This window comes from Elgaria multicarinata, chromosome 18 (genome assembly GCF_023053635.1).
Source record: "Elgaria multicarinata webbii isolate HBS135686 ecotype San Diego chromosome 18, rElgMul1.1.pri, whole genome shotgun sequence".
NCBI classification, from domain to species: Eukaryota; Metazoa; Chordata; class Lepidosauria; order Squamata; family Anguidae; genus Elgaria; species Elgaria multicarinata.
In genome coordinates this window covers 7,285,249-7,312,983 of record NC_086188.1, presented here as the reverse complement: position 1 = coordinate 7,312,983, position 27,735 = coordinate 7,285,249, and the positions used below count along the sequence as shown (strand labels likewise).

Below are 27,735 nucleotides of genomic sequence, written 5' to 3'. Positions count from 1 at the left end.
ACCCTCTTGAAGTTCAGGGTGGTTGACCAAGAATAGTCCTGTTTCAAAGTTAAGCTCTGCTTGTAACACATATTTAATCTTGTATTGCCCCCCTTCGAAATGGATGTGTGGGATAAGGACTGTGGATTAACAATTTTATGGAAAAGGTGGGTCTTTAGGGGGCAACTGAAGAGGGAGAAATAGGCACTATTGGAAGAGTAAGCAGCATGTAGGGAAATCCTGTTGTCCCCATGCAAGGGATTAATGTTCCTGCCTCCTCTCAAAGTCCCCAGGAGCCTCCTTGCCATGGGGTGGGACTTGGAGTGGGGAGTGTGAGGAGCCTTTAGAAGAAGCCCAAGCCTTTGTGGGACAGATTTGCACCCTCCATGGATCAGAGGTGATCCACCTATGTTGCAGCTGTTGCAGAAGAAAATTCTATGTGTAAGGAGCAGTAAGGGGGAATGCCTTCTTTACATGGTGCCATTGACCACAGGGCTGGGATTCTCCCTCGTGGTTCACACGGTGGAAATCATTCTTTGGCCACCCCAAATGTCAAGTATCTCTGAGCTACCCTATGGTTTTGTTGTAAGCTTGGGGGATTGGATGAGGAGGGGGGGGATGTTAATGGGGCAGGGGAGACAGGTAGCAAAAAGCTTCTTACTAGTCCAACCTGTCAGCTAGTCCTGGCTCTACCTTTCGTATTAGGGGTGTTGCTGCCTAAACAGCCAATGGGTGTTTTCTAAATGGCTAGGAAACACCTAGACAGTCCTGAAATTGAGGCAATGAAAGAAGAGAAACTCCAGGTGGTTAGAGAAGTGGAGAGGCAGGAAGTGAAGAGAGGGCTTGTTTTGAACTTTGGAGGGCATCTTTTTGGGATGCCACTCGCCATGCATCTGATGTGAAGCCACCCCTTTTGCTGTGTGTAGCACTAAGCTGCCTGTCTCCAGCCAGATGTCCAGCCTTGAACATTTGTACCCTAAACTCAAATATCACAAATCCTTTAAAGGTGCTTCCAGATGCAGGGCTCGAAGGTCGAACCATCAGATGCTGTCTCAGCTCTTGCATCTTTTTCTCTTTAATGGATTTTCTGAGTTAAGGAAAAAGATGGAAGAAGCAGTAAGAATACATAACAGGGTCACGAGGAAAAGGCTATGAATGAAGCAGGGTGAACGTGCCATAAAAATCTCATCTGAAAGCACCTGAAATCTCCAATGATCTCTGCTTCCAAAGGAAGCCAAAACAGGGTAACCCCTGGAATTTGTGCCCATGCAAAAGAAGTAGGGAATATGTACCAATAACCGCACACCTTCCTTGAGTGTGTTGGGTTTTCTTCCACTCCTTAAACAAGCCTGCTTTTAATCTTCGATTATGATGGTGGACGTGTGCGACTTCCCACATATGTCACTTTCTGATGTTGATTGGCATCTTAGAGCCAAACAGGACTTTGGCAGCGCGTTCTTGGGTGCCCGTTGAGGTGTAAACTAGCCATGCCTCCTTCCACCGACTAGGATTTTTTAAAAAATAATAAACCCTTGAGAGCCAAACAGACAGATTACTCACCTGTAGCTTTTTAAGCGGCGGACTGCAGCTTTGCTGGAAAGCTGGGAGAAGCCTGCAGTGAGCTGCCACTCCTGCTGTTGGGCTAGCCTGCCTAGCTAAACCTTTTGGCTGCAGATGGTGGCTCAAATCCAATCATCTTGATGCCAAGACTTAGCATTCCAGTAACAAAGGAGGGAGGTGGAAAATGGAACCTTTCTGTCTCCTCTCACCCCACTTCCAGTGCTTAGGCTGCAATCCTGTGCACACTTACCCTATTTCTTCGATTCTAAGACACACTGTTACCTTTGCTGCAGGCTGACCGCCCAACATTTTTCAGTCTCGCAATGTATCTTGTCTGCGGTGAACCCCGTGCTTGTAAACATGCATATTTATACAGTTATGCTCATTCGCCTCTTATCTATCAGGAACACCTTCCGCTTGAACTAAAGTCCTTTCACAGCAGCATTTCTGTTCAAGCGCAGAACCGTCCATTCTGCTGATCCCTCTTGGGTTTTTAGGAACTTTTTGCCGTGATTTGTCCGTCTAATTGATAAGCTGGTGCATAAGAAGCTGAGCCAGCTGCTGCTAGTGAAGACGAGAGAGATCTATGAATGCCCCTTCTGCCGCCGACCACTCCCTGCACCTCCTCCACCCTGTGTTCCATTACGGCCTATGCATCCATCTTTTGGAGTTGACAGGCTGATTTGTGACTAGATGGAGAGTACAGCGGCAAATATGTCTGGCAAAAAGCCGGAGGCGGTTGGGCTATGCAAAATATTAGAATACCTTAAAAACCTCCTCAATCACCAGTGTGTTCTTAATGAGTCTTGCTGTGTCTGATGTTCTATGGACCATGAAGTTTCAATTTCTCACTGAAAGGAGCAAAGGGATGGTAGTTATGGTTATATTTTGCCTTGCTCTTTAATAAATGACATGTCTCTAGCAAGAAGCCTATAAGGCTGTTGACCTGAGTGAGCGACAAAGCATTCATCCATCTATATTGGTTGGAGGATGCATTCATCCTCCAACCAAACATAAGCAAGAGATCTGTCCGCCTTGCCGGGCAAGGTGGACAGATCTGCTGAGGTGTGTGACATTATTGTAAAAGGAGAGCGGGCATTATGTAACCCTTCAGACGTTGTTGGACTGCAGTTCCCATCAGCTCTAACAATGTCTGGAGGGTGACAAGTAATCTACCCCCTTCTGAAAAGATGGAACCAACATTGGATGTAACTCTGACAACATCCTGTAGAAGTAGAATGTTTAATTAAAAACTAATCAAACACTGCTGACTATCTGAAGAGGAGTGGGAAAAAGGCTGAACATAAGAACATAAGAAGAGCCCTGCTGGATCAGACCATGGGTCCATCTAGTCCAGCACTCTGTTCACACAGTGGCCAACTAGCCATCGGCCAGGGATGAACAAGCAGGACATGGTCAACAGCACCCTCCCACCCATGTTCCCCAGCAACTGGTGCACACAGGCTTACTGCCTCGAATACTGGAGATAGCACACAACCATCAGGGCTAGTAGCCATTGAGAGCTTTTACCTCCTGGAATTTGTCCAACCCCCTTTTGAAGCCGTCCAGATTGGTGGCCATCACTACATCTTGTGGTAGCGAGTTCCATAATTTAACTATGCACTGAGTGAAGAAGTACTTCATTTTATGCGTCCTGGATCTCCCACCAATCAGTTTCATGGGATGACCCCGGATTCTAGTATTATGAGTCAGGGAGAAAAATGTCTCCCTATCCACATTCTCCATACCATGCATAATTTTGTACACCTCTATCATGTCTCCCCTTCGCCTCCTTTTTTCCAAGCTGCCCAAAGTTCTAGGTTCATTTTTGTCATCTCCCAGCAAGGCTGGGGAAGAGCACACCCAGCGCACCATTTTTAATGCGCGTCTCATGCGTCTTTCCCACCCAGTCTTTTTATTTTTCAACTCCTATGTTACAACAACCTGTGTGCGTACTAGGGATGTGCTCCGCTTCTAATCGGACTGGAGAAGCAGGAGCGGAGCGGGGGGCTTCGCCTGCCCTTAAGGCGGAGGCGAAGAGGATTGGGGGGCCGGCGGAGCGTGGCGGAGAGGATCGAGGTGAAGGCGGATGCTTCGCCTCGATCCGGAGCTCCGCCGGAAAGGTAAGTGGGGTTTATCGGGCCCTGCCGCTGTCGCTGTCGCCCATGTGGCGACAGCGGCAGGGCCTGGTAACCCCCCCTGCCCTCCTCTCCCTTACCTGCCTCCGTCCGCGGTCCGTCAGCATCTTCAATTAAGCCCGCGATTCCACCAGGAAGTCTGGGCCGCTTGCGGCCCAGACTTCCTGGTGGAATCGCGGGCTCAATTGAAGACGGCGACGGACCACAGACGGAGGCAGGTAAGGTCCCCCTCTCCCTTGGTCCCTTACCGGGCTCTGCCGCCGTCGCCACATGGGCGGCGATGGCGGCAGGGCCCGGTAACCCCCCCTATGGGGGGGGAACGGAGCTCCAATCCGGATCCGGAGCTCCGAGCGGAGCGAAGTGGGCACAGGCGGAGTGGGGGCGGGGCGGAGCGGCCCGATCCGAAAATGGCGGATCTGAAAGTGAAGCGGAGTGGGGGGTCTGTGCACACCCCTAGTGCGTACGTGTACAGTTGCACATGTTCCTGATACCAATGGGTGTGTTTTGTGGAGCATCTGCAAAGGGGCAAAGCTCAGTTGCCGTCCCCCACTGACATGGCCTGTTCGTGCCGTGCATGCTCCTGTTACCTTATGTGGGTCAGAAAGACGGGAACGGGAAAGTGGCGCTCTTCATTTCCTTTTCCATGGGCCTAATGGATGGAGGGGATTAAGAAACGTACCAAAGGCACAATGAGGGGCAGAATGCCACCCACTGCGAGAGCTAAGCATGGCTGTCTCAATAAGGAGCCCCAGCGCTTTCCATTTGGGTTATGCAGCGATAATCGTCATCACAATCAAAAGCAGCAGAAGCCACAACATACAAAACTGAGCCCTTGGTTATTTTGTAAACACTACAATTCAGGATTAAGAGAAAGTGGTCAGAGTGCCCTGGCAGGTGACAAAGGAAAAGACTCTGGGGAAGGAGGTTGCAGAAAACAAAGGTTACATCAACTACAACTTTAATAGTTCTATAATAAAACATATTTCCAGGATTTATATAGTGCCTTTTAACAACCTCTTTTTTTTTAATGCTCCCTAAAAGGGTCATAGTCAGTAAAATAGTGTTTGGCGTTAAAAGCAGTGACAACCATCAAGACAGAACGCTACTCTTCTTGAGACATTTCTTCCTTTTTAAAGTCCCCATTGCTTCCAGGTCAAGCTAGATCGTATAAGGGACTTGCGGCTGAACAAAACACCAAAGCCAAAATGTGATTCTTACCAATTTTAGACCTGCTCAGCACAGAAATAAGCAGGATTGCTGAAAATGGTGCGTTTAGGGTTTGCCAAACCAGCCTGGTGCAGCTTCTTAGGTTTCGATGGAGTGTGTGGGCGCGTAGATCGAGGGTGAAGGAATTTGTGTGGGGTCATTCATATTTGTAGGCAGGCTTGGATGATGGGAAATCCTGACCCTTCCTGGTTTCCTTTCTCACAGCGCCGTTTGTGTGAATAAGGCTTTCTGTAACACCTTTCACCTTGTGGCGGCAGAGCTTCCCTGTAAATATTTTAAACCACAGCTCAGCTTTCAGCCTGACTTATACCAATGACAAAAGAGCAAACATTTTTGACCTGTTGTTCATCTTCATTGTGAAACCTGATGATGCCCTTGGTCTCCTTTGATGCTTAAAGGAAAAAAATGTGGCGTGTTTGGGGCGGGGAGGATGGTCTTTACTGTGTCCAAGGCTGATTTCACACCAATAAACGCACAGAGAGCGTTAGGTATTCCAGAAGCCGACATGCTTGGCTTCTATAACCCAACGTCCTCCTCTCAAAGCAGCACCAGAAATCTCTCCTTAAGAAAATTCTGCCACATTTCCACCTCTCATCTTGGGGCCAAACAAGATGAGAAATATGTGAATGCCTATCAAGTGTCCTGAGTGGTGGTGGTCACCGCTTCTAATGAAATTGCAAGGTGTATTGGGTGGTGGAGGTTAACTATTCTGGCCTGTGCTGCAAACCTGATGAAAATCACCCCCTTGACTTGGGGAGGGTGGTTTTTATTTATTTATTTATTTATTTATTTATTATTATTATTATTATTATTATTATTATTATTATTTATATAGCACCATCAATGTACATGGTGCTGTACAGAGTAAAACAGTAAATAGCGAGACCCTGCCGCATAGGCTTACATTCTAATAAAATCATAATAAAACAATAAGGAGGGGAAGAGAATGCACCAAACAGGCACAGGGTAGGGTAAAACTAACAGTATAAAGTCAGAGCAAAATCAAGTTTTAAAAGCTTTAGGAAAAAGAAAGGTTTTTAGCTGAGCTTTAAAAGCTGCGATTGAACTTGTAGTTCTCAAATGTTCTGGAAGAGTGTTCCAGGCGTAAGGGGCAGCGGAAGAAAATGGACGAAGCCGAGCAAGGGAAGTAGAGACCCTTGGGCAGGTGAGAAACATGGCATCAGAGGAGCGAAGAGCACGAGCGGGGCAATAGTGTGAGATGAGAGAGGAGAGATAGGAAGGAGCTAGACAGTGACTGTGGCACAAGGCAGAATGGCTAATTCCCCCACCCCACCCTGTTGCATGCAATTTCTTTAAAAAGGCAAAGAAAGGGACCATGGGTACACTGTTTCTTTGTTTGTTCTTACATTCAAATCATTTTTATCCCACTTTTCAGCCAAGGCAATCCGGAGCAGCTTACAAAGATCAGAAATAAGGCAGTCCCTGCCTGCAGGCTTACAATCTTAGAGACATGACACAAAACGAAAGGGGATTTGGAGCAAGGGGGGCGGGAAAGCAAATTCAGGTACTAGAACCTTAGTTGCAATGTTCAAAGTTATGTAATTCTGCTTTAGATATAAATCCCCCACCCCCCACCCCGGCCCCCATGTCCCTTGTCTAGGATCTGAGTCCAAAGCAAGGGTGTGCATTGATATGGTTCCATTCTAGACACTGGTTCTTTACCTTGGTGCTAGAACTGCTCAAGAAAGATCTAAGTATATCTGACCCGGTTGTTTTTCATGGTGCGGGATTACAATCAAGGAGAGTGAAATGTAGAAGCAGGCGACTCCTGTGAATGGAATGACGCCATCCGCTGAGATCACCGGAGCCTTGTGCAATCGTATGGGATGTGTGTACATTCGATAGCAGCGCTTTAAGGCTATCCTTGCTTAGTCCTTCTCTTAAGAAGATGCTAGAGGCCCATTGATACCAGTAGAGCTTAAGCATATTGTTAAAATAGGTAGGTAAAGAGCTTTGCTAAGTAGGGAATGATTGCTGTATTGCTGTCCCTGGAGCTAAATTTAGACATTTGTTACCACACGACATTCCTGTTTACACTTCCAGTATAATATAAATGTTAGTGTTTTATAGTTCTGGATGGCCAATTGTAGCACATTCTGAACATGCGGTGTAACCCTAACATTTTGTGCCTAAAGTGATCATAAATAAGATTAAGTCCTTGTCCTGGAATACAGGAGAGATAATAAGACTGACCAACCTTCAAGGGTTGGTGTGAGGATTACTGAGGTCATGTACTTGAAGTGCTTTGAATACTTTAAAGTGCTTTGTAGATGCTAAGTATAATTGTTCAGCGACAGGCTTACTGGGTGCGGATTCAAATGTAATTAATACAACCATCTTCTATTCCGTTGCCTGCGATTCTCGTTTGGTGTTTAACATTTCCAGAATGAAAGGTCTGGTCCCAAACATTGACATCAGGGTGGACAAGATGCAGCTTGGGACACATGCAGCCCCCCACCCCCATGGCCTTGAATGTGGCTCCTGCTGCTGCCCCAGCAGTGCTGAAATTTGGCAGTGCATCAGCAAAATAATTTGCAAATTGCCGCTCCTCAACAGTGCCAAATTTAGCTTGATTCAAGCTAAATGTAGCCCTTTTGAGTCTCTGCAGTGGTTTGCTACTTACCATTCCACAATTCCCAGGAATTGTTCTCTGCACTGTGCTATAACAGAAGGTGGATTCATATATCATGGCTGGTACCAGTTTCATGGGTGTGATTCAATATCTGGAGAATCTGAAAACAAAACTCCGACTGGTTTATTTTCACATTCTTCCTTGCGCATTTGATTAAAAGTAGGGCTGTGCACAGACCCCCCCCACGCCGCTCCCGATCTGCAAATTGCGGATCGGGCTCACTCCGCCCTGCCTTGATCCACCTAGGGTCCACTCCGCTCCGCTGCGGAGCTCCGGCTCCTAATCAGACCTCCGAAGCGGTGGGGGGCGGTGTTAGGTAAGGCCCCCTCCCTCCTCCCCCTTACCTGCAGCCTGGTCTTCCTGTTTGAGTCCTCGAGCTCAGTTGAAGCAGCCGCAGGACCGCGGACCGCGGACGGATGCAGGTAAGACCCCCCTCCCCCTTGCCCCCTTACCTGGCTCTGCCGCTGTTGCCGCATGGGTGGCGGCAGGGCCAGGTAAATCCTTCCTCCCCCTTACCTGCGTCCGTCCCGGCCCATCGCCAGCTTCACTAGAGCCCACGGCTCAACCAGGAACTGTAGGCCCCGCTTGCGGCCTACACTTCTGGGTTGAGCTGTGGGCTCTAGTGAAGCCAGTGATGGGCCGTGATGGACCAGGTAAGTTCCCCCTCCCCCCTTACCGGGCTCTGCCGCTGTTGCCACATGGGCGGCGGCAGGGCCAGGTAAATCCTTCCTCCCCCTTACCTGCGTCCGTCCCGGCCCATCGCCAGCTTCACTAGAGCCCACGGCTCAACCAGGAACTGTAGGCCCCGCTTGCGGCCTACACTTCTGGGTTGAGCTGTGGGCTCTAGTGAAGTCAGTGATGGGCCGTGATGGACCAGGTAAGTTCCCCCTCCCCCCTTACCGGGCTCTGCCGCTGTTGCCACATGGGCGGCGGCAGGGCCAGGTAAATCCTTCCTCCCCCTTACCTGCGTCCGTCCCGGCCCATCGCCAGCTTCACTAGAGCCCACGGCTCAACCAGGAACTGTAGGCCCCGCTTGCGGCCTACACTTCTGGGTTGAGCTGTGGGCTCTAGTGCAGCCAGTGATGGGCCGTGATGGACCAGGTAAGTTCCCCCTCCCCCCTTACCTGGCTCTGCCACCATCGCTGCATGGGCAGGGGCGGCAGGGCCAAGTAAACCCCCCTTACCTTTTTGCGGAGCTCTGGATCGAGGCGAAGGATCCGTCTTCACCTCGATCCGCTCCGCTGCTCCCCCGATCCTCTTCGCCTCCTCCTTAAGGGGAGGCAAAGCACCCTGATCCGCTTCTGCTTCTCTGGTCTGAGGAGCACATCGCTAATTAAAAGTGTGAGAACTTGCCCCATTATTGACAAACTAATGCTGCTTCTGTCTTTCAAACGCCAGGAATTTTCTCATCAGGCAACGGGACTGTACACATTACAATGCAATTTCAGCCTGTGTGTTCTTGGTCTTAGCAGGAAGACATTTGTTGAGTTTATTCAAAGGGAATTTTCTTTTTCTTTTTGGCCGTGAAAATGCTGCCTGAAATCTCTTATCTATATGCCTCCCAGGGATACTGCGCTCTTTCATCCATTTCTAGTGGATTCTCACTTGCCCTCTATTTTATTTTTAAAGAAAGGAGAAAAATGATCTAGATCTAATGTGAAACGTGTAAACAATTGCTTTGTCTGAAAATGGCTTTTTTCTCCCGGCTCTTCCTTTTTTTTTTTTTTGTACTTAACATTTTGATACTTTTTTTGCTTAGGGGGGAAAGAAAAATAGGCATTGGATAGGCGGCATTGCTGATCTGAGGGTCTGCAAGAGATGAGATTAAATTTGGGCTTTTCTAGCCAAAGGATTGAGGTCAGGATTTATACACAAGCAATGTGATTTTTGTTGTTGTTGTTGTGTTTAGGAAGGCATCCATAATAGGTTTGAAAAATGCCAAGAACCAGGAGCAACGTAGAATGCATTCTAGCATGTGTACAGAATGGTAAGCAACAGACTGGACCATAAGAACTCCTGGGCAGGCTTAGACCACTTGGGACCCATCAAATCACAAGATACACAATTTATTTATTTATTTATTACATTTTTATACCACCCAATAGCCGAAGCTCTGTGGGCGGTCCACAGAAATTAAAACCACGAAGAGCATAATAAAACAACCAACAATCTAAAAACACAAACACAAAATACAATATAAAAAGCATAACCAGGATAAAACCACACAGCATAAATTGATATAGGTAAAAAATACGGAATTAAAACAGCAAAGTTTAAATTTAAGTTAAATTAGGTGTTAAAATACTGAGAAAATAAAAAAAAAGTCTTCAGCTGGCGATGGAAGGAGTACAGTGTAGGTATGCCAGGCGGACCTCTCTGGGGAGCTCGTTCCACAGCCGGGGTGCCACAGCGGAGAAAGCCCTCCTCCTGGTAGCTAGCTGCCTCACTTCCTTTGGAAGGGGATCACGGAGAAGGACCTCTGTGGATGATCTTAAGGTCCGGGCAGGTACATACGGGAGGAGGCGTTCCTTCAAATAACCTGGCCCCAGGACAAATAACCTGGCGCCAATGTTCAGGATTGAGGCATTGGGTTCTAGGAATTAAGGGTGCTGAGCTCTCAACCCAAGTGGACTGGAAGCAGTTGATTGCTCCAAACCAGGCAGAGGAATAATCAATGCAAGGGATAGGGGAGCCTAGGCGGCGGCGGCCTCATGTCCGAAACAAATTAAATAGAAGAGCGATCTCTGAGGCTGGGGCTTTATAGAGCCTGGTGGGCAAGGATTGGCCCTTGGGGGCATCACCTGGTGGAAAGCAGGAACTGCATTCCTCTTGAAGCACCAAGCTCAGTCTGCTGGGCTTGCCGTGGTAGTGGGGGCACAGGAGGCAAAGCACATCCCAGAGTGACCGAGGGGACCTGCAGCAAAGTGTTGCAATCCCACCCCTGCGAGCAATGCTCAGTCCCCATTGAGCTGTATTTCTCCCCACTCACGGTTGTGCGGCTGGCACAGGCAGGGCGGGGAAAAGAAGCTGTGGTGGCTTCTTTCCCCCCTCTGATCATCCGAACTGAGCCTGAGAACTAACCCTTCTGCATTTGGCCTGTTTGCCCCATCACATGCCACTTTGGGGGTGACCATTTGTGGTGGGGAGGCTGGGCTGTATGGTCCTGGAATTCCACCCTGCGGCCCAGCCTTGGCGGTGCCATTAGTCACAGAGATTTCTAGCCAAGTCCTGACCTGAACTAGAGGTCTGGTCAGCCCCAGAGTTTGGGTTTTAAGCCAGGATTCAAGCCCAAATATGGTGATAAAGAAACCTTGTGCTGGTGTGCAGAACTTGGCATGTGGCTGGTACGGCACCCTCAATGGCCCCGACTTACCACCATTGTCACCAGCTGCTCTTGGTTCTCCTCTTCTTTCTATCATTCTTTCTCACTGGTGTATGAGACATTTCCCTATGCTGAACTGAGCTTCAAGACAGCTGGAAACAGGAGAAGAATTTGTCAGGAGGGAAGCTTTGACTTCCATGCATCTTTAAAGCTCAGTATATCTTTCTCTTGAACTTAAGCCCTGCTCCCAGGGAAGGGGATTTGGATAGCATCATTTCCACCCAGTATGCATCCATTTCCCTTACGTTGGCACCTTTTCACAATGTAATCAATTTCTGCCAGTAGCCACAGCTGTTTGAGCTGTGAGCTTTAACATGCGGCTCAAAGGCATATCTCCCAAGGAACATGCAGGAACAGAAAGCACACTGTTCAGTGTTGAGCATGTTTGGGTGAGAATGAAATTACCTGTCTCGGTTTAGTCCTCTCTTCCCTTGGTGGCTTTAGTCGAATATGTGTGAACCTGCATCCATTCCCACTCCTCTTCCCTGAAGGCTTTCACAAAAGGTTCATGGTCAGGTTGAAGACTTCCCCTGTAGCATTGGTTGAGCAATTCTAATGGCCAGTCATGCTGGGTTTTACAAAGACAGACTTCTTCTCAATTTCTACTTCCACAATTTCAATAGTTGTGGGGTTGATGGAGGGAGCCCAAAATGTGTGCAAGTAATGTTGTTGTAGTTGTTGAAGATTGCATTATTATTATTATTATTATTATTATTATTATTATTATTAATTTATTTATATAGCACCATCAATGTACATGGTGCTGTACAGAGTAAAACAGTAAATAGCGAGACCCTGCCGCATAGGCTTACATTCTAATAAAACCATAATAAAACAATAAGGAGGGGAAGAGAAAGCAAACAGGTACTGGGTAGGGTAAACAGGCACAGGGTAGGGTAAACAGGCACTGGGTAGGGTAAACAGGCACTGGGTAGGGTAAACAGGCACTGGGTAGGGTAAAACTAACAGTATAAAGTCCAAACAGCATCAAGTTGTAAAAGCTTTAGGAAAAAGAAAAGTTTTTAGCTGAGCTTTAAAAGCTGCGGTTGAACTTGTAGTTCTCAAATGTTCTCAGTTAGGTTTTATTTGCATGTGACATCCTGAAAAAGCAGGGTTCTGTTATTTTTCAAATGGCATATTCCTGGAAAACAGTAACTACAAAGTGCTGCATTTTGTTAAGACCTCCGGAAAACAAATGAATCGCTTTCAAGTTCAATTTATCTTTTCCTTTTGATGTGTTCCTCAGTGCAAGATCTGCGCTTAGGTCTTCCCTTTTTTCTTTAAATTCTCCCCCCACCTTCAACCCAACAGCAGTTTGGTTGGTTCAGAAGTTTATTATTGTGTAATGTTCCTTTTGGTTTTGGGGATCAGACAGGAACCAAGCATCGGGGGGGGGGTAGTACAAATGTCACCCCCCAAAATACAATAATCCCATTACATATATCAAAACTCATGATTTGTACTTTAATTCGAATGTATGAGGGGTTTTTTAAAGCTGGTTGAAGAGTTGTTTGTGTTAATTCCTCTGTTTTAATGTATTTATCTGTTATATATGTATATATTCTGCCCAATAACAAGAGCTCTATGGGAAAACTGCATTGTACAAAAATAACAAAATATGCAATAAATAATAAAAACCCATTAAAACAAAATATAAAATACAAAACAGGCAATCCAATGGTTTGCAGGCATGTTTACCTGGGCATATTTAGCCTGGAGAAGAGAAGATTGAGGGGAGACATGATAGCACTCTTCAAATATTTGAAAGGTTGTCACACAGAGGAGGGCCAGGATCTCTTCTCGATCCTCCCAGAGTGCAGGACATGGAAGAATGGGCTCAAGTGACAGGAAGCCAGAATCTGGCTGGACATCAGGAAAAACTTCCTGACTGTTAGAGAACCGCCCAGAGAGCTCCGGCTATTGGGCGGTATAGAAATGCAATAAATAAATAAATAAAGCAGTACGACAATGGAACCAGTTACCTAGGGAGTTTGTGGTCTCTCCCACACTAGAGGCATTCAAGAGGCAGCTGAACAGCCCTCTGTCAGGGATGCTTTCATGTGGATTCCTGCATTGAGCAGGGGGTTGGACTTGATGGCCTTATAGCCCCCTCCAAACTCTACTATTCTATGATTCACATAAAAAAGTTCTGTAAAATCTAACTTCTAAAATGGCTGATGTCCTTATTTTGTTTTATGGCTTTGAGTTTTTACATTTTGTATGTTGCTTTGGGAAGATTTATCCAAAAAGGTGGCTTAAACATCTTTTCACTACATAAAATGAACATTATGATGCTGTTGCTGTTTATTTTTATGCTTGTACACTTCCCTGGTACAAGGTTTTGGGGGTGAAGAGTGTCTGAGAAAGTTTTAAAATAAATAATATTTATTTGTAGCTAGACCTGGCAGTATGATGTGTGCAAACTAGACATCGGGGCCTGTAAATCCTACTAAAATCACTGCTCCTACTTGCCCTGGATCAGCGTCCCTTATTTTTTATGCTGCTTTGATTCTCCTACCAGCTGTCCCTCCCATCTGCTTATGGCACAAGGAATCTTGGGACAAGTAGTTCCTGAGCAAGAGTATGCCACACAGGGAATCACAAATCTCTCTGTCTCTCAAACTACAAATCCTAGTCTGCTCTAAGACCGCATCTCATTTGCTCCAGCAAATCTCATAAGATCTGGGCAATAGGTGTATAGAATATAGGGATTTGGTATTCCCTGTAGTAACCTATGGCTGCGAGAGCTGGACCATAAGGAAAGCTGAGCGAAGGAAGATAGATGCTTTTGAACTGTGGTGTTGGAGGAAAACTCTGAGAGTGCCTTGGACTGCAAGAAGATCCAACCAGTCCATACTCCAGGAAATAAAGCCAGACTGCTCACTTGAGGGAATGGTATTAAAGGCAAAACTGAAGTACTTTGGCCACATAATGAGAAGACAGGATACCCTGGAGAAGAGGCTGATGCTAGGGAAAGTGGAAGGCAAAAGGAAGAGGGGCCGACCAAGGGCAAGATGGAGGGATGATATTCTGGAGGTGACAGACTCGACCTTGGGGGAGCTGGGGGTGGTGACGGCCGACAGAAAGCTCTGGCGTGGGCTGGTCCATGAAGTCACGAAGAGTCGGAAACGACTGAATGAATAAACAACAAACCTATGAGACACCAAATATGAGGAAATACATCAAACCCGCCCCAAAAAGAAAAGAGGACATTTGTATAAAATGTATATATGGTAACATAGATATATAGTGATGCAAATGTAGAAGTAATTATTATATTATTAAATAGTGTGAATTTTAGATAAAATGCATTTATAGAGTTACTTAGTCCAGCGTGTGTGTGTGTGTGTGTGTGTGTATGTGTGTGTGTGTGTGTGTGTGTGTGTGTGTGTATATATATATATATATATATATATATATATATATATATATATATATGAAGGGCTTGTTCAATAGTGTATCACATGATTTCTCAGTTCTTGATTATTGTACACATAGGCTGTAATACACTTACTTGGAAGTAAGCCCTTCGGAAAGTAATGGGACTTCTGAGTAGGCATGCATAGAACGGCATTGTGAATGGTTGCAGGCATTCCATAAAACTGATTGGTGGGAGATTCAGGGCAGAGAAAAGGAAGGACGTCTTCATACTGTGCATAGCTAAACTATGTAATTTGCTGCCACAAGGTGTATCGATGGCCACCAACTTGGATGGCATTAAAAGGAGAGTAGCCATCCTCATGGAGAATAGGGCTATGAATGGCTATTAGTCATGATAGTTATATAGTAACTCCAATATTGGAGTTGGTATACTGGACAAGCTAGATTTTTGGTCTCAGTCAGCATGGCTCCTCTTATGGTCTTATTGGGACTTAGACTTGTGGATGAATTCCACTTAAAACGCTAAGTATGAAACTCTATAAATGACCTGATGTGTAGTATTAGATCTGTGATTGGCCTGCTTACACATGCAAGTTATTGCAGGATACCCCTCCTTGTCAGAGGCAGAAGGTTATGACAAATGTGTCACTTCCTGCACAGCTGAGGGATTAGTAATGAGTAACCTCTCAATTACCCTTGAACAACCTCTCTTAATTGTCCAAGAGTCAATTTCTGTTCTCTTGGTGGAGATGACAAAGCTTTAGGTATGATTTCCTGTTACTATTATTTTTCCTTCTTCATTTTCTACCATAGTACTGTTTCATGACAACAAAGGTTGGGGGATGACTTAAGAGTCTTAGGACAATGATATATTCTTCTCCTGTTCCTGATAGTGCCAAATTCCTTTTCATATTTTAACAAGTATAGTGGTATCCCACACATTGTATTTTGTATAGCTTGCATTTTGAACGTTGGCAGAATGTTGTGAAATTAATTTGAGCCTGCAAAGTAGATCACTTGAAATAACAATGCATCTAATCCCATCCCATCCCCATCCCCGATTCCCCTTCCAAAATATAAATCTAATTTTTTTGTTAAGCTTCTTGAAATGGATTATGCAAGTAGTCCGTGACATGTCCATGATTCCATGTTCAGTTGTGTCTTAAATGTTCTCTGTGCAAATACTACAAAGTGTTCTTCCATGACCGTTCATTGTTCTTCTTGTTATCAATGTCAACAGTATCACTTCTTGCATTTGTATCTTGCCCTTACTCTAGGGAGTACAGAGCAAGACTTTTAACCTCACAACAACCCTGTGAGGTAAGTTCCTTTGAGAGGTGTCAACTTGTCAGGGTGCTAACTAGCATAGCTGAGCAGGGATTTGAACCTAGGTCTCTCTCAGTGCTAGTCTTAGGATTTGGGGCCAGCCAATAAGGCCAATCAGTGTAGGCCCTTAACTGGCAAGGGATGGAGTGGGGGGGGGGGAGAGAAAGCAAGAAAAAACACATGGTGGTGTAGTGGTTAGAGTGTCAAATGACAGAGTCAAGGGTTCAGTTCCCTACTCAGCTGTAATGCTCACTGAAACAGTCACACACACTCTCAGTCCAATCTACCTCACAGAGTTGTTGTGAGAATAAAATGGTGGGAGCGAGAACCTTGCATGCCATCATAAGAACCTCACAAAAAAAAAAAGATGAAAATTTAGTGAATAAATAAAGCAATAGAGAGCTTTGATGTGCTGTCCCCCAGCCATTCACCTGGTCATAGTTCCAATGGGATGGGAGAGATCCATGCTCTTTTCTACACCACAGAGGAATTGGAGGAAGGACTGGGTAGGAAGTCCTTAAAGCCTGAAGAAATAATACCCTTCCTCTTCCCTCTCTGCCAGACTCTCACAAGATCAGAGCAGCATGAGGGAATTTTATTCTGCCTCTGCCATCTGAGGGAACTCAGTAAAAATGGCCAGCTCAGTGAGACCCCTACAAGCCTTTGGGCCTTGGGTAATTTTTGGCTTTAGCATAGTACTTTGGTCCAGACCTCCCCAATATGGTGCCCTCCAGTTGTGTCATCTGGAAATGATGGGAGTTGGCAGTCCAACACATCTGGAGGGCATCACGTTGGGCTATGCCACTCTAACCAATGAACCATAATTGTTCCCCATTTATATTTCTCCTAGGAACTTGAAGCACATGGTTCCCAGGTGTGTCCTGTAAAAGGCACGAACCAGGTGCAGACCTGCTGAGCTTCAGAGAGGTGGTGATGGACAGGTCGACATAGGGTTAAACCCTAAATACAGTAGGGTTAAATGATGTCAGTTGGTGCTCTGTCTCAGCCATCCAAGCCAAGCAAGGGAGCTGTCCAGCAGTTTCAGGAATCAAAGCAGTGGAGGAGCTGTCCAGAAGACAGCTAGAATAGAAGCAAGCCAGTGAAGGTTGTTGCATCAACAGCTTGCAGGCAGCAAGTGAGGGGTTAAGTTCACAGCCTGCTTGCCCTACCCTTCGAATTAGTGAGTACAAGTGGGGCCCTGATCCTGGCCATATTTAAAGTCATGGGTTTCTTCCCAAACAGGACTCTGTTGGGACTAAACCTCAGTTCAAGCTCATTACTATCGCTTTTCTTGAGGACCTGGTGGGGATGATTGTGAAGGATTCAGAGTCAGGGGAGTTCAGTTGGTGTACATTAGGTCCCCCTTTCTGCAGGTCCCTGGGTGGGATATTGTCTTGGGGCAGGGTCTCAAAGGTTCCCTCTGGATGTTCCATCTCTCCTGGGCCTGATTCATAACAGAGCCTATGGCTGTGTCTTCCTCTGATGAGAAAGTCTTCTCTGATTCCAACTGTGAGAGCTGGGAGGAGGCAACCCACGTTTGCTCTGGAGCCTCCTGTTGATGGTACTATTTTTGAGAGTAACATTTTGCCTGAAGAGGTGGCAACTTACAGAGGTGTGACTGGAACTGGTGCATTGCAATTGTGGCATTTATGTTGTCTAACTTTTATCTTGGAGTTTTGGAGTGACTCCAATTGGCAAGAGCCAGAGAGGGATTATTGTGTTTATTTTGAACTTATCATTTATCTGGAACAATGAAAGAGATCAATAAAACGAGTTGGCCTTTTGTTGAAGTTGCTGCTAAAATTAGGACCTGGAGTTTTGCTTTTGAACAGGACTTTAAACTTGGGTCAAAAGATTTATTGCATGTCATATTGTGCTCTGAGTGTCTTGTACGTAGAGGAGGCGGGCCGGGCTCACAAATGCAAGTTCACCACCACCAATGATGTGAATGGCCTAATCACAGATACAATACCACATATAGGTTATCCATGTTGTCATGCACACAGTGCTTTTCAGTGAAGTGAACTGCAGCAAATGTTTTCAAATGCCAGGGCTTAGCCTGCAGGTCAGAACTGTAGGAAATCAGAGTAATGCTGAGTATGAATATCTCTGACCACTGAGAAGTGGTAGCCCACTCAAGTTCCCATCTTTTCCTTCTTTTCCAGATAGGTGTTTACACCATGAAAAAACTGCACAAGATACATAGTTTTCATATCGCTGTACCTCCCAGTCTGTGAAAAGCTGCATTTGTTGAACATCTGCCTGCTGTGTGACTTTTAGAAGGCACACGAAGGAATCCCACCAGAAAAAGGTGGAAACCCTCTGAAGATAACACAGTTCCTTTTCATAACTGTGTGACTGGTTTTAGGCTGGATGTATGGTTCTCTCCCCCCGGCCTTCACAAGCCCCAATTTCTTTAATATACATCCATAATGAGTGGGTTATAGCCTGTAAAACAGATCCGAGATAAGAATTAATTAAGAGTTACAACAGAACCGGGGGGAAGAATTTGTGTTGGAACAGGAATTGTGATTTGAAAATGAGTCTTCATGATGTTAATGGTGTTTAGAGAATTATCTGGATATCCAAACTGGGATCTCTAGGCTAAAGAAACCGTTTCCCTTTATACTCTGAATTAGGTGCTCTAATTTTGTCATTTTGTGCCATTTGTGGGCTCCAATCCAAATCCCTTGGGAATGCCTAAAGCATGCCAGAGTTGGTGCCTCCCAAATACTAAGGGAGAGGGCAGACCACAAAGTGGGTGCCACCGTGGAGAAAGCCCGCTGCCACGTTGCTACCAGATGGCAATCCGCAACACCTCCTCCAATTATCTTGGCAATGCCAAAGTTCATAGTGCCTCCAGTAGCAACAGAGGTGTGGTTGGCATAATGTGTTCATTTTAAGTGTGTAATCAGGGTCGGGGGCCGGGGGAAGTATAATCGAAGCGAACTTTGGCTGTGCTTTGCAAAGCTCAAGAGAGGTGATCCCAGCAAGATTCATTCCAATGTCATGTTTCCCTGCAGACACAATATTTCCAGAAGTGCACGGTGGATTGATAGCCTTGTAATTGCTGACATTTTTTGCCTGCTTGGTTGAACATTGTTCTCTGTCTTGTTCTCTGGCTACCGATTTCCTTGGCTGCAGTGGATTTGTCACTGTAGGAACTGCAGAGGAAATGAAAACAAAACCCAAAAAAGGCAAAGTGCTCCCTGTTAAATTGTATTAGAGACTGCCCAATATGCAGCAAGATGGCAGCACCCTTCCATTAATTCCCAGAACACTGTGCATAATGCAGCCCCCTTTGAGAAATACTGCAATTAGGGGTGTTTTTTTTTTATGGGGAGCTATATTACTTTGTCTTCAGAGCTGCCAGAAATATTCCACTGGCGAGTTCATAATTGAGCATGCCAGAGAGAGAAAAAGCAACATATCCCCAGGGCACTACCATTAGGCCACTAGGCAGCCACCTAGGGTGCAGACCTCAGAAAGGCACAATACTGCCCTTTAAGGGTCACAGGGTTTTTTGGTGTTTTTTTTTTTACAAATTAGCTGTTTTAAGAAAAAAACATAATAAAAGGAAAATATAATAGTTCAGAAACTCTTCTTGAACAGCTGAATAAAAGTTGGCTCTCTCTCTCTCTCTCTCTGTGTGTGTGTGTGTGTGTGTGTGTAAGTAGCTCGCCTTGCCTAGGGCACAAAATAGTCTGACCCTGGCCCTGCGATATCCCCCCAATAGAAAAAAAGAAGGTACCTGACAGATACCATAATCTGCAAGGCAGTGGTGGCCACATCATGACGTGAGGTGGCTGCCTCCAACAGTGTTTGAGTGTCATCAAAGTGCTAGAGTAAGAGATAGACACATCATGTAGAACCATGGCAGAACATGTGTGTCCTGATGTCAATGACACAGGAGGTAGGCATGGTTGGGCACCTGTGAAGAATCCACAGCTCAGCTGGAGCCCGCGGACAAGAGACTTCTGGGAGTTGCCCACATGGCAACCTGCTTGTTCTCTTGCCTCTCACTCTGGCCCAGACAATGGAGGTGGTGAAAAGAAGGAGCAGGAAGTGCCACTGCCCACGGGCTCCCTGGCCCTCTGCCTATCAAGCAACCAAGTAGTAACAGTGATGATGTTGACGAGGGGGAGGAGCATCTAGTGACAATGACAATGACGGGACTCATTATGGCTGTCTTGCTCATGGCCCCTCCGAAACCTGGAGTCAGAGCTGCCCATCTTGCCTACAGAAATGAAGAGGAGTTGCCTTGTTTCAATTAGGCAATGTTCTTGGTTCGTTGTACCCCGTATTTGCAATCCACCCAGCAAATATTTGTGATCAGGTGTATAATTTATTTATTTGTTGCATTTATATATTTTTCCTCCAAGGAACCCATGGCGGCATACATAATCTTCCTCCCCTCCATTTTATTCTCACAACAACAACCCTGTGAGATAGAATCATAGAATCATAGAATAGTAGATTTGGAAGGGGCCCATAAGGCCATCCAGTCCAACCCACTGCTCAATGGAGGAATCCACCTGACAGATGGTTGTCCAGCTGCCTCTTGAAGGCCTCTCGTGTGGGAGAGCCCACCACCTCCCTAGGTCACTGGTTCCATTGTTGTATTGCTCTAACAGTCAGGAAGGTTGGGCTGAGAGTCTGTGACTGGCTCAAAGTCACCCAGTGGGTTTCCATGGTCAAGTGGGGACTAGAACCCGGATCTTCCGACTCCCAGTCCGACACTTTAGCCACTACACCACACTGGCTTTCCGTCAATCAATCAATAAGTGTGTCTGTGTGTGTGTAGGGAAGGATATTTGCCTATAGATGCCTAATTTTAGAATAATTAATACCAAGCAGCTCCCGAGGCAGCAGATATCCTTTGGTGCTGCATTCCCCCCTCCCCTTCTGTTTCAGGTAAAAGGACCCTGTGATTGTTATGAAAGAAGTGTATCTTTATCTGAATGTTTCATTAGGCCTGAATGGTTCCTGGAGATTGAATTACGATATTTATTCAGATGATACAAAAGCAGCTAGTGGTACGCCGATGAATAAATGAACAACCCCGCCATCCCATGCCTACGGTGGAGATGGAGCAACGTTATTAAAGGGGCTGATTCAAACTTGGCAGGGTCATCCAGAGTAAGCTGGCCAGCAGGGAAGCAAACTCACATGGGCAGGAGCGCTGGGATGTGAAATCACCAGAGAGGTGGAACAGGGATGTCGATGGTGGTCCTCTTGCTACCAGATACAATTTATGGACGTAGATATCGGACGTCTGTGTTTTTCCTTTGGTGGTAATGAACCTCCAAATGTTCCCAAGTTTCCAAGGTTGTTTTTTTATTATTATTGAATATTGTCAGTTATAGGCAGACTGTTGGTACACTCTGGACTTGTAAAATCAAATCCTGTCCTCTTTTGTCCTCTCCATTATTGGTTACTTGGGATGCATCCAGACCAGCATTTTCTACTTATTCTTTTGCTCCATCTGGCCACTAACTTTTAACAGGGGGCATCTTCTGAACTGGGCAAGGGCAGCATTGGCTCCACACACTTACTTGTTTATCAGGACCCAAGTAGATATTCCCCTTCACTTGTGTGTGCATACACACACACACACACACACACACAAACACACACACACGCACACCACACACACACCTTCCTGGTAAAAGAAATGTTTAATGAGACATCATCACATTCAGCATTTCCCTGTCCACACTCCAAATATAGGGCAGAAGGCAGGGAAATTTGGAGCACGATGCATCACGAGTTTCTTTACTAGATGTTACCAGGGAGATATGAGCAAGGCAGATGTGGGTTGGTAGCAGCCACATGACCCCCCCCACTCCCCAGCACCTGTAGTTTAAGCTCTCAGTCCGAGACATTCCCACCAATGCTTTCCTCTCCCCCCCCACCCCCAACACCACTTTTCCCTACTTCTTTTTCTCCCAATGAGACATAGGTAGCGTAAGAAGCTGCCATTGGTCCATCTGTTTACTCCCAGTACAGTAAACAGTTTGCTCCCTGTTTACTCCACCCAGTACTGTTTACTCTGATTGGGAGTGGCTTTCCTGAGTTTCCAGTGGGCGGGGATAGATGTATAGGATCATAGACTTGGAAGGGATCTCAGAAGTCATCTAGTCCACCTTCTGCTCAGTGAAGGCTCAGGGTGCAGTTACAACACCCCCCAACCTGCCACCTCATACTTTTAACTCGAGATTACCTGATTATATGCCACTAGGGATATTCCGTAAAGCTGGACAACCCCCACCAGGAGAAAAACCGGAGGAGATGAGCATTTTGTGGGGAGGGAAGCATGGAGAGACGTCTTCTCCCCAGCCGTCCTGTACTTTTATACCCCCACCCGCCCGTTCTCTTTTATGGTACATTGGCACAACTTGCATGTGTAACACATAGGATGTGCCATCATAACATCTAGCTTGGCTTCCAAGTAGTTTGTTGTTTTACAAGAAATTAAAAAAAAAAACCCGAAGTGGTCTTTGATCCCAAAACTCAGCTGCTTCACCCAATGCTGTCTTAAAAATATCCATCTAGGCTTCCCTGACTTTTATGTTGTCCCTCACCCCTACTCTGGTCTCTCTTCTTCATCTTTGGGGTGGACACACACATGGGTGCAATGGTGCAGATATAGCATCTCTCTCTTTTTTTGTAAGGATGCAGGGAATTGAAAGCTGAGGCTTGCAATTCTGAGAGGGGGAAATAGGTAAGAGTAGCTAATTCAGGAAGATTTCAGGATAGCAGGAAAAGAAAATGCAATATGACAGGAGCACTGGCTGGGCTACAGCCTAAATGGCTAAGTATCTTTGACAGTGCAAATGCTTTGCTAGAGTCAGTTTTTGTTTTTAGGGAAGATAATCGCTAGGTCTCCTAAATACCAAGGCAGTGACCTAGATTGCTTGTGCATGCTTGCCTAGGGGCTGTGAAGTCCGTGCCAGGCTGTGGGTGACTCGTTGGTAGGGATGCTTGAGGATGTCAATCTCTGCAAACTCCAATATGAACTGACCCAATCCCTACTTCCCAGACTAATGTGGAGATGGGACATAGCTATCCAATGGATTTTGCACTCCTTCAGATTTTGCGAAGCAGTTCTCTGCTCAAAGAATCGATTGAAATCCATTTAAAATGTATACTTCGAGTTAAATTGTGTTTAAAATGTGCACTCGTTTTATGCTATCATACATGGCTGGTGGTAGGCTGTATTCAGCTTGGTGGATACAAAAGCTGAGCAGGCTGGTGCTGAGGAACGACATCTCTGCATACTTTCAATCTTCATGCGTAATCCTTGCTGATTGAGGAAGGAAATCTCTCTCGTATTACTTAACAATATTACGGCTTAGTTGGCTAATTAAAAAGGCTTACCCTTAACGCTGCACTGTAGCTGTCCTATCTTGTATGAGATAATTACACTACAGAGCTGGTTGTGTTGTACATTAGTTTTTAATTCATTGGGGATTCCTTCCAAATAGTCATTTAAGTTGTCAGCGTCAACTCTGCCTTCATTAAGAAAGGAATCTTACATTTGGAAGGAGTCCTATCAAAAAATGGACACATTTGGAGACACACATGAACAAAAGGTCCCTTTGGTCATCAACACTTATTCAGGTTCACTGGACTTGACCATCTAGCCTAGTACTGTCAGTTCCAGCCTTCTCCCGTCTGGTGCCATCCAGATATGTTGGACTACAACTCCCAGCAACACCTGGCTGGGACTGATGTAAACTGTAGTCTAGGGATGTACGGAGTTTGTAAAATCCATTTCACAGATTGTCAGGTGCCTTTCGTTCCATTGCCCGCTCATTGACAGAATCTGATTTTTTTTCCACTTTCCAAAAGTTGCACAAATTCTCATTTGCGCAAATTCGCACTCGTGAACGTGTGCAAATCCACCCCCACAAATGCACAAATATCCTCAAAATGCGTATTTCCATGCTCTAGCCTATGGGAAATTGCACATTTTGGGCCTTTGTTGTTTTATTTTACATGTTTTTGTATGATGAAATCTGTGTAAAATTCTGGAAAGTTAAACAGAAACAAAAACTGGTCCACAAGTCTGCAGAACTTGTGATCTTTGGAAAAACCTGGTCTCCTGTGGAATCCATGGGTTGGATTCACAGAAATCCAAATTCATTTGGTTCTGTTGTGGAATTCTCTGACATCTGGAAGGTTTCAGCCTGGAGAAGAATGTTCTGTTCTGACCAGCAGCAAATCTGTTCAGTCTATGGTGGAGGTCTTTCCCATCACCTGCACCTGGATGTATTTTTAACCAGAGATGCCAGGGATTGAACCTGGGACGTTCTCCGTGCAAAACATGTGCTCTACTGCTGAGCTACAACCCTTCCCTGCTGTAATTAAGTTATGGTCATACTCTGCCTATAGCAATACTCAAAGCCAGTTCCTTGGATGAAATAACAGAAATCTCGGGGAGAGGTGCAAAACAGTAGCACCATTTCTCAAGGGAAGGGGGCATGTCTCACGTGTCACTATTGGAAATGCTGCCCACCTTCTACTACTTGCCACTGGCATCTGTAAATTCAATCGCACACACACTCTCAAACCTATCTTTACAAACTTGAGGGATAGAAACTTGCTATTTTTTTACTGGTGGGTGGGGGGAACCGCTAAGTGGATTTTCAGAAACGGAATATGAATCTGTTTTAGTTTTAGTTTAGTTTTGTTTGCTTCAATAGATCTCTAATGTGAAGAGCAACTCTTAGATCGGCTGGGAAATATATTTGATACCCACCTAGAATGTATATTTGATACTTTTGGTCCCAGATGAACATCATTTACCAATGGCAGAAAACATTACATCTGAGTGTAGCAGCCTTGTAAACAAATCTACAAAAATTACTACCAGGCAAGACTTTTGCTAGCTTGCTGGAGAATAGCAGTTGAGGGACAGAGAGTTGCCTTTCTATGCTCGATGTGGAGTAGAAGTCCCCTCTTCTTGAAGCCCACTTGAGTGCAGGAAAGGGGAACAGCACTCTGTCCCTCTTCCATCCACCACATTCACTCAGCTGTATACGGTTCTTGGTTGCCTATGGCTACCAGGCTGATGCCTAATACCAGGTTGATCTATAGTGTGTGGGGCCATTTGTGGCCCTCCAGATATTTTGCCCTACAACTCCCATTGGCCCTTGCCACAAACCACAATAGTGAGGGATGCTGGGATTGTAGGCCAGGAAATTTGGATGACCACCGGTTGCTATAGGATTCCACTGTCACGTTTGCAATGGAATAATGGAGGATTCTTTAATGCATGAGATACATTTCAGAAATAAGATCAAAACACAGGGAGAGATGGTGTATGAAGAAATTGTGTATGAGGTTAACTTGTTTTTTCCTGCATAGTTGATGAGGAGAACATTCCCCATCCCTCCCCAGTCGCTTGTAAACTATTTACTCAGACAGATGGTATTTAAAAGCATTCTATCAATTACACTGTTGTTGCTTTTTAAAAAAAAAATCCTGAAAAGACAACACAGTGTTCAAGGTTATTACAATTTCTTAAATTGAAAATTTGACTCTTATTTCTCTACCCTCCTCTTCTCTTCTTCCTTTCTGTCCCTCGCAGTTTGGAAATGAGCTACCGCACCTACAACCTACAGCGCCGCAGAAAACACTTGGTCGGATCCATTTTTTAGAGGCGAAAACTCAGGCTTTTCGGTCTAATGTCACCGCACTAAGCCAAGAAAATCATCAGTGGAGCTTTTTAGTAAGTCATCAGTTTTAAATGTTCTTTTCCCGATTTTGTTGGCTTGTTTGGAGGCAAATATGATTTTCCAGTTCAGCAGCAAACTGTCAGAAACCTTTCTTCACTTATACCTTTCTCTTCCCCACCAGATGCATACAATCTTTTGATTCCTTGCATTTCTAACTAGAGGGCATATAAAATGGAAGAGTTTTAAAGCTGAAATACGGTTTTATGGTGTGAAAGGGCACCTTGTACGCTGAACTGCAGCCTTTAATCTTGTTCCTGGTTTCAAACAAGTTTTCCTGTAACCTCCAATTCAAAATATTACAGCTGAATTTGGGATATAATTCAAGCCAGGATGATAAGAATGGGGTCTTCCAGCTGAAGGTTCAATTTGCCACTCAATTTATGCTGCATGAAATTATTATTATTATTTATATACCACCCCATAGCTGAAGCCCTCTGGGGGGTTTACAAATCTGAGCATTGACATGATTTTACCCATGGGAGGATCAATAGCCTTTTAGCATCATCTGTGGACATTGTCTAAAAATGCTTCTACAACAGTCTTTTTCAGCTGGAAGACTCCCATTTTGACTATGGTGATTTTGAGCATAACATGTAGTTCTGCCCCTGAGGGATTTTGTCCCAGATGTGCCGTTGATTTTGGCACGGGCAGAATTCCTCATTCCTACAGTGCAGTTTTATGGGGTTCGAGAGCTTGGGAAAAGAAGGGCCTCCCTCTACCCTAGTTCCAATCAGAGTAAGCAGAAATGTCGGATAAACAGAAGTGATATTGACAAAGGCACAATTGGAGAGATGATGTTGGATAGGATGGACAAGTGTCCTGCTAAGATTTCTGTTGGTTTACTCATTGGATGGGATTTGCTTTATGTTTTTGCTTTGGAGTGGGGTCCAGAAGATACTTTCCTCCACCTCTGATCAAGCAGTGACTTAAAAGTGAGAAGATACCCTTGCCTTGTGTATGTGGCTTGGCTCATTTGCTGGGGGTGATGTGCAAAGATCTTGATGGGGTACTCCTTGTTCAGTATAGCTTTCTGTTTGTGAGTGTAGTCTGGGGATATTAGTATGTGCTTTGGCCTGAGTTATTGGACTGGTTGATGAACATTCCTTCCAGTTCCGTTCTAAAGGGTCTAATGAAATCCCTAACAACTGGTCAAAATATACCTGTGTCGATCACTGACCCTTTCTGTATGCCAATGTTGGTTCATAATAATAATAACAATAACAATAACAATAATAATAATAATAATAATAATTCTTATCCACCTCTTTCTTTGGATCAAGGCAGGGAACAACATTAGTACAACAACTGACTCTTCACTTGCAAGTCTGTGCAAGACTACCGTATTTGCCTCTTAGCACGAGGTGTGTTGATTGTCAGAGAAGCAAATAGATCTGGGAAAAGCCCAGGGATTGGTAACTCTGCTAATTACTTACTTATTTATAAAGGACATTTTTAACTTGCCTTTCTCAAGGAGCCAGCACAGATAATAAAATTAGTAAACACAATACAATAAGCATTTGCAATAAAAGCAGAATAAAACGCAGAATAAAACACAGAATAATTTTTAAAAAACGAACAGCACCAGTAAAACTTTCACTTCTAAAAAGCAGCATCTAAAAAGCAGACTGGAAGACTAGAAGGGGTGGAGTGATGTAGCCAGGCTAACTTCCTTGATGCCACCACAGAGAAGGCCCTGTCTCTCATGCTCGTCTTCTACAGTTCCGGTGGTAGGGTACCTCAAGGGATGATCTGAAGGGTTGGGTAATTTTAGACTCTGGGCTTAATGGTCTTACGCCCCACCCCACCCCTGCTTCCACTGCCAAACTTTAGATGGTCGTATGTATTACTTCACTTACATATAGTAGGCTAGCATTGCTGCATTTGGGACACTCCTGCTCACTGCGCGGAATGGGAACCTGGACGTCTGTCCCCAAGTCCTACGCTGACAGCCAAGTATTGTGACGCGCACAGCTGCAAGTGTTCCTGCAGCAGGCCGCAAGATGCATGCTGTGCACTCCTCTTCCGCACCCCACCCCGGCTTCTTCCCAAGTAGAGAATAAAGCTCAATGAATGCATATTAAATGAGCTAACGAGCCAGCCTTGAAATCCAAATCAGCAGTTTCCCAAGCTCCAGATGCAGCCCTGTGATCTGCTCAATATGAATAGCTCCTCTCTTTTTCTATCAACTTTTGCATTTTCTCTGCAGAAAGTGCTATCTCTGCTTCTGATGTGTGTGTGTGTGTGTGCGTAAGAACCTTGGCAAATAACACGTCTTGGCTTGATGTTTGAGGAGAGGAATACGATTTAAGTTTTGGGGAAATTACACTGCAGCTCCAACCACAATTG

At 45.3% G+C, this 27,735-nt stretch overlaps 1 protein-coding gene across 1 annotated transcript in view; it reads left to right on the top strand.

Moving 5' to 3' along the window:
• The window catches only part of RIMBP2 (RIMS binding protein 2), a 195,815-nt gene that overhangs the window by 32,358 nt on the left and 135,722 nt on the right, over window positions 1-27,735 (top strand). The window contains exon 4 of the mRNA XM_063143936.1: window positions 25,242-25,382. Within this exon, the coding sequence (XP_063000006.1) occupies window positions 25,242-25,382 (141 nt within the window). The remainder of the gene's footprint in view (window positions 1-25,241; window positions 25,383-27,735) is intronic.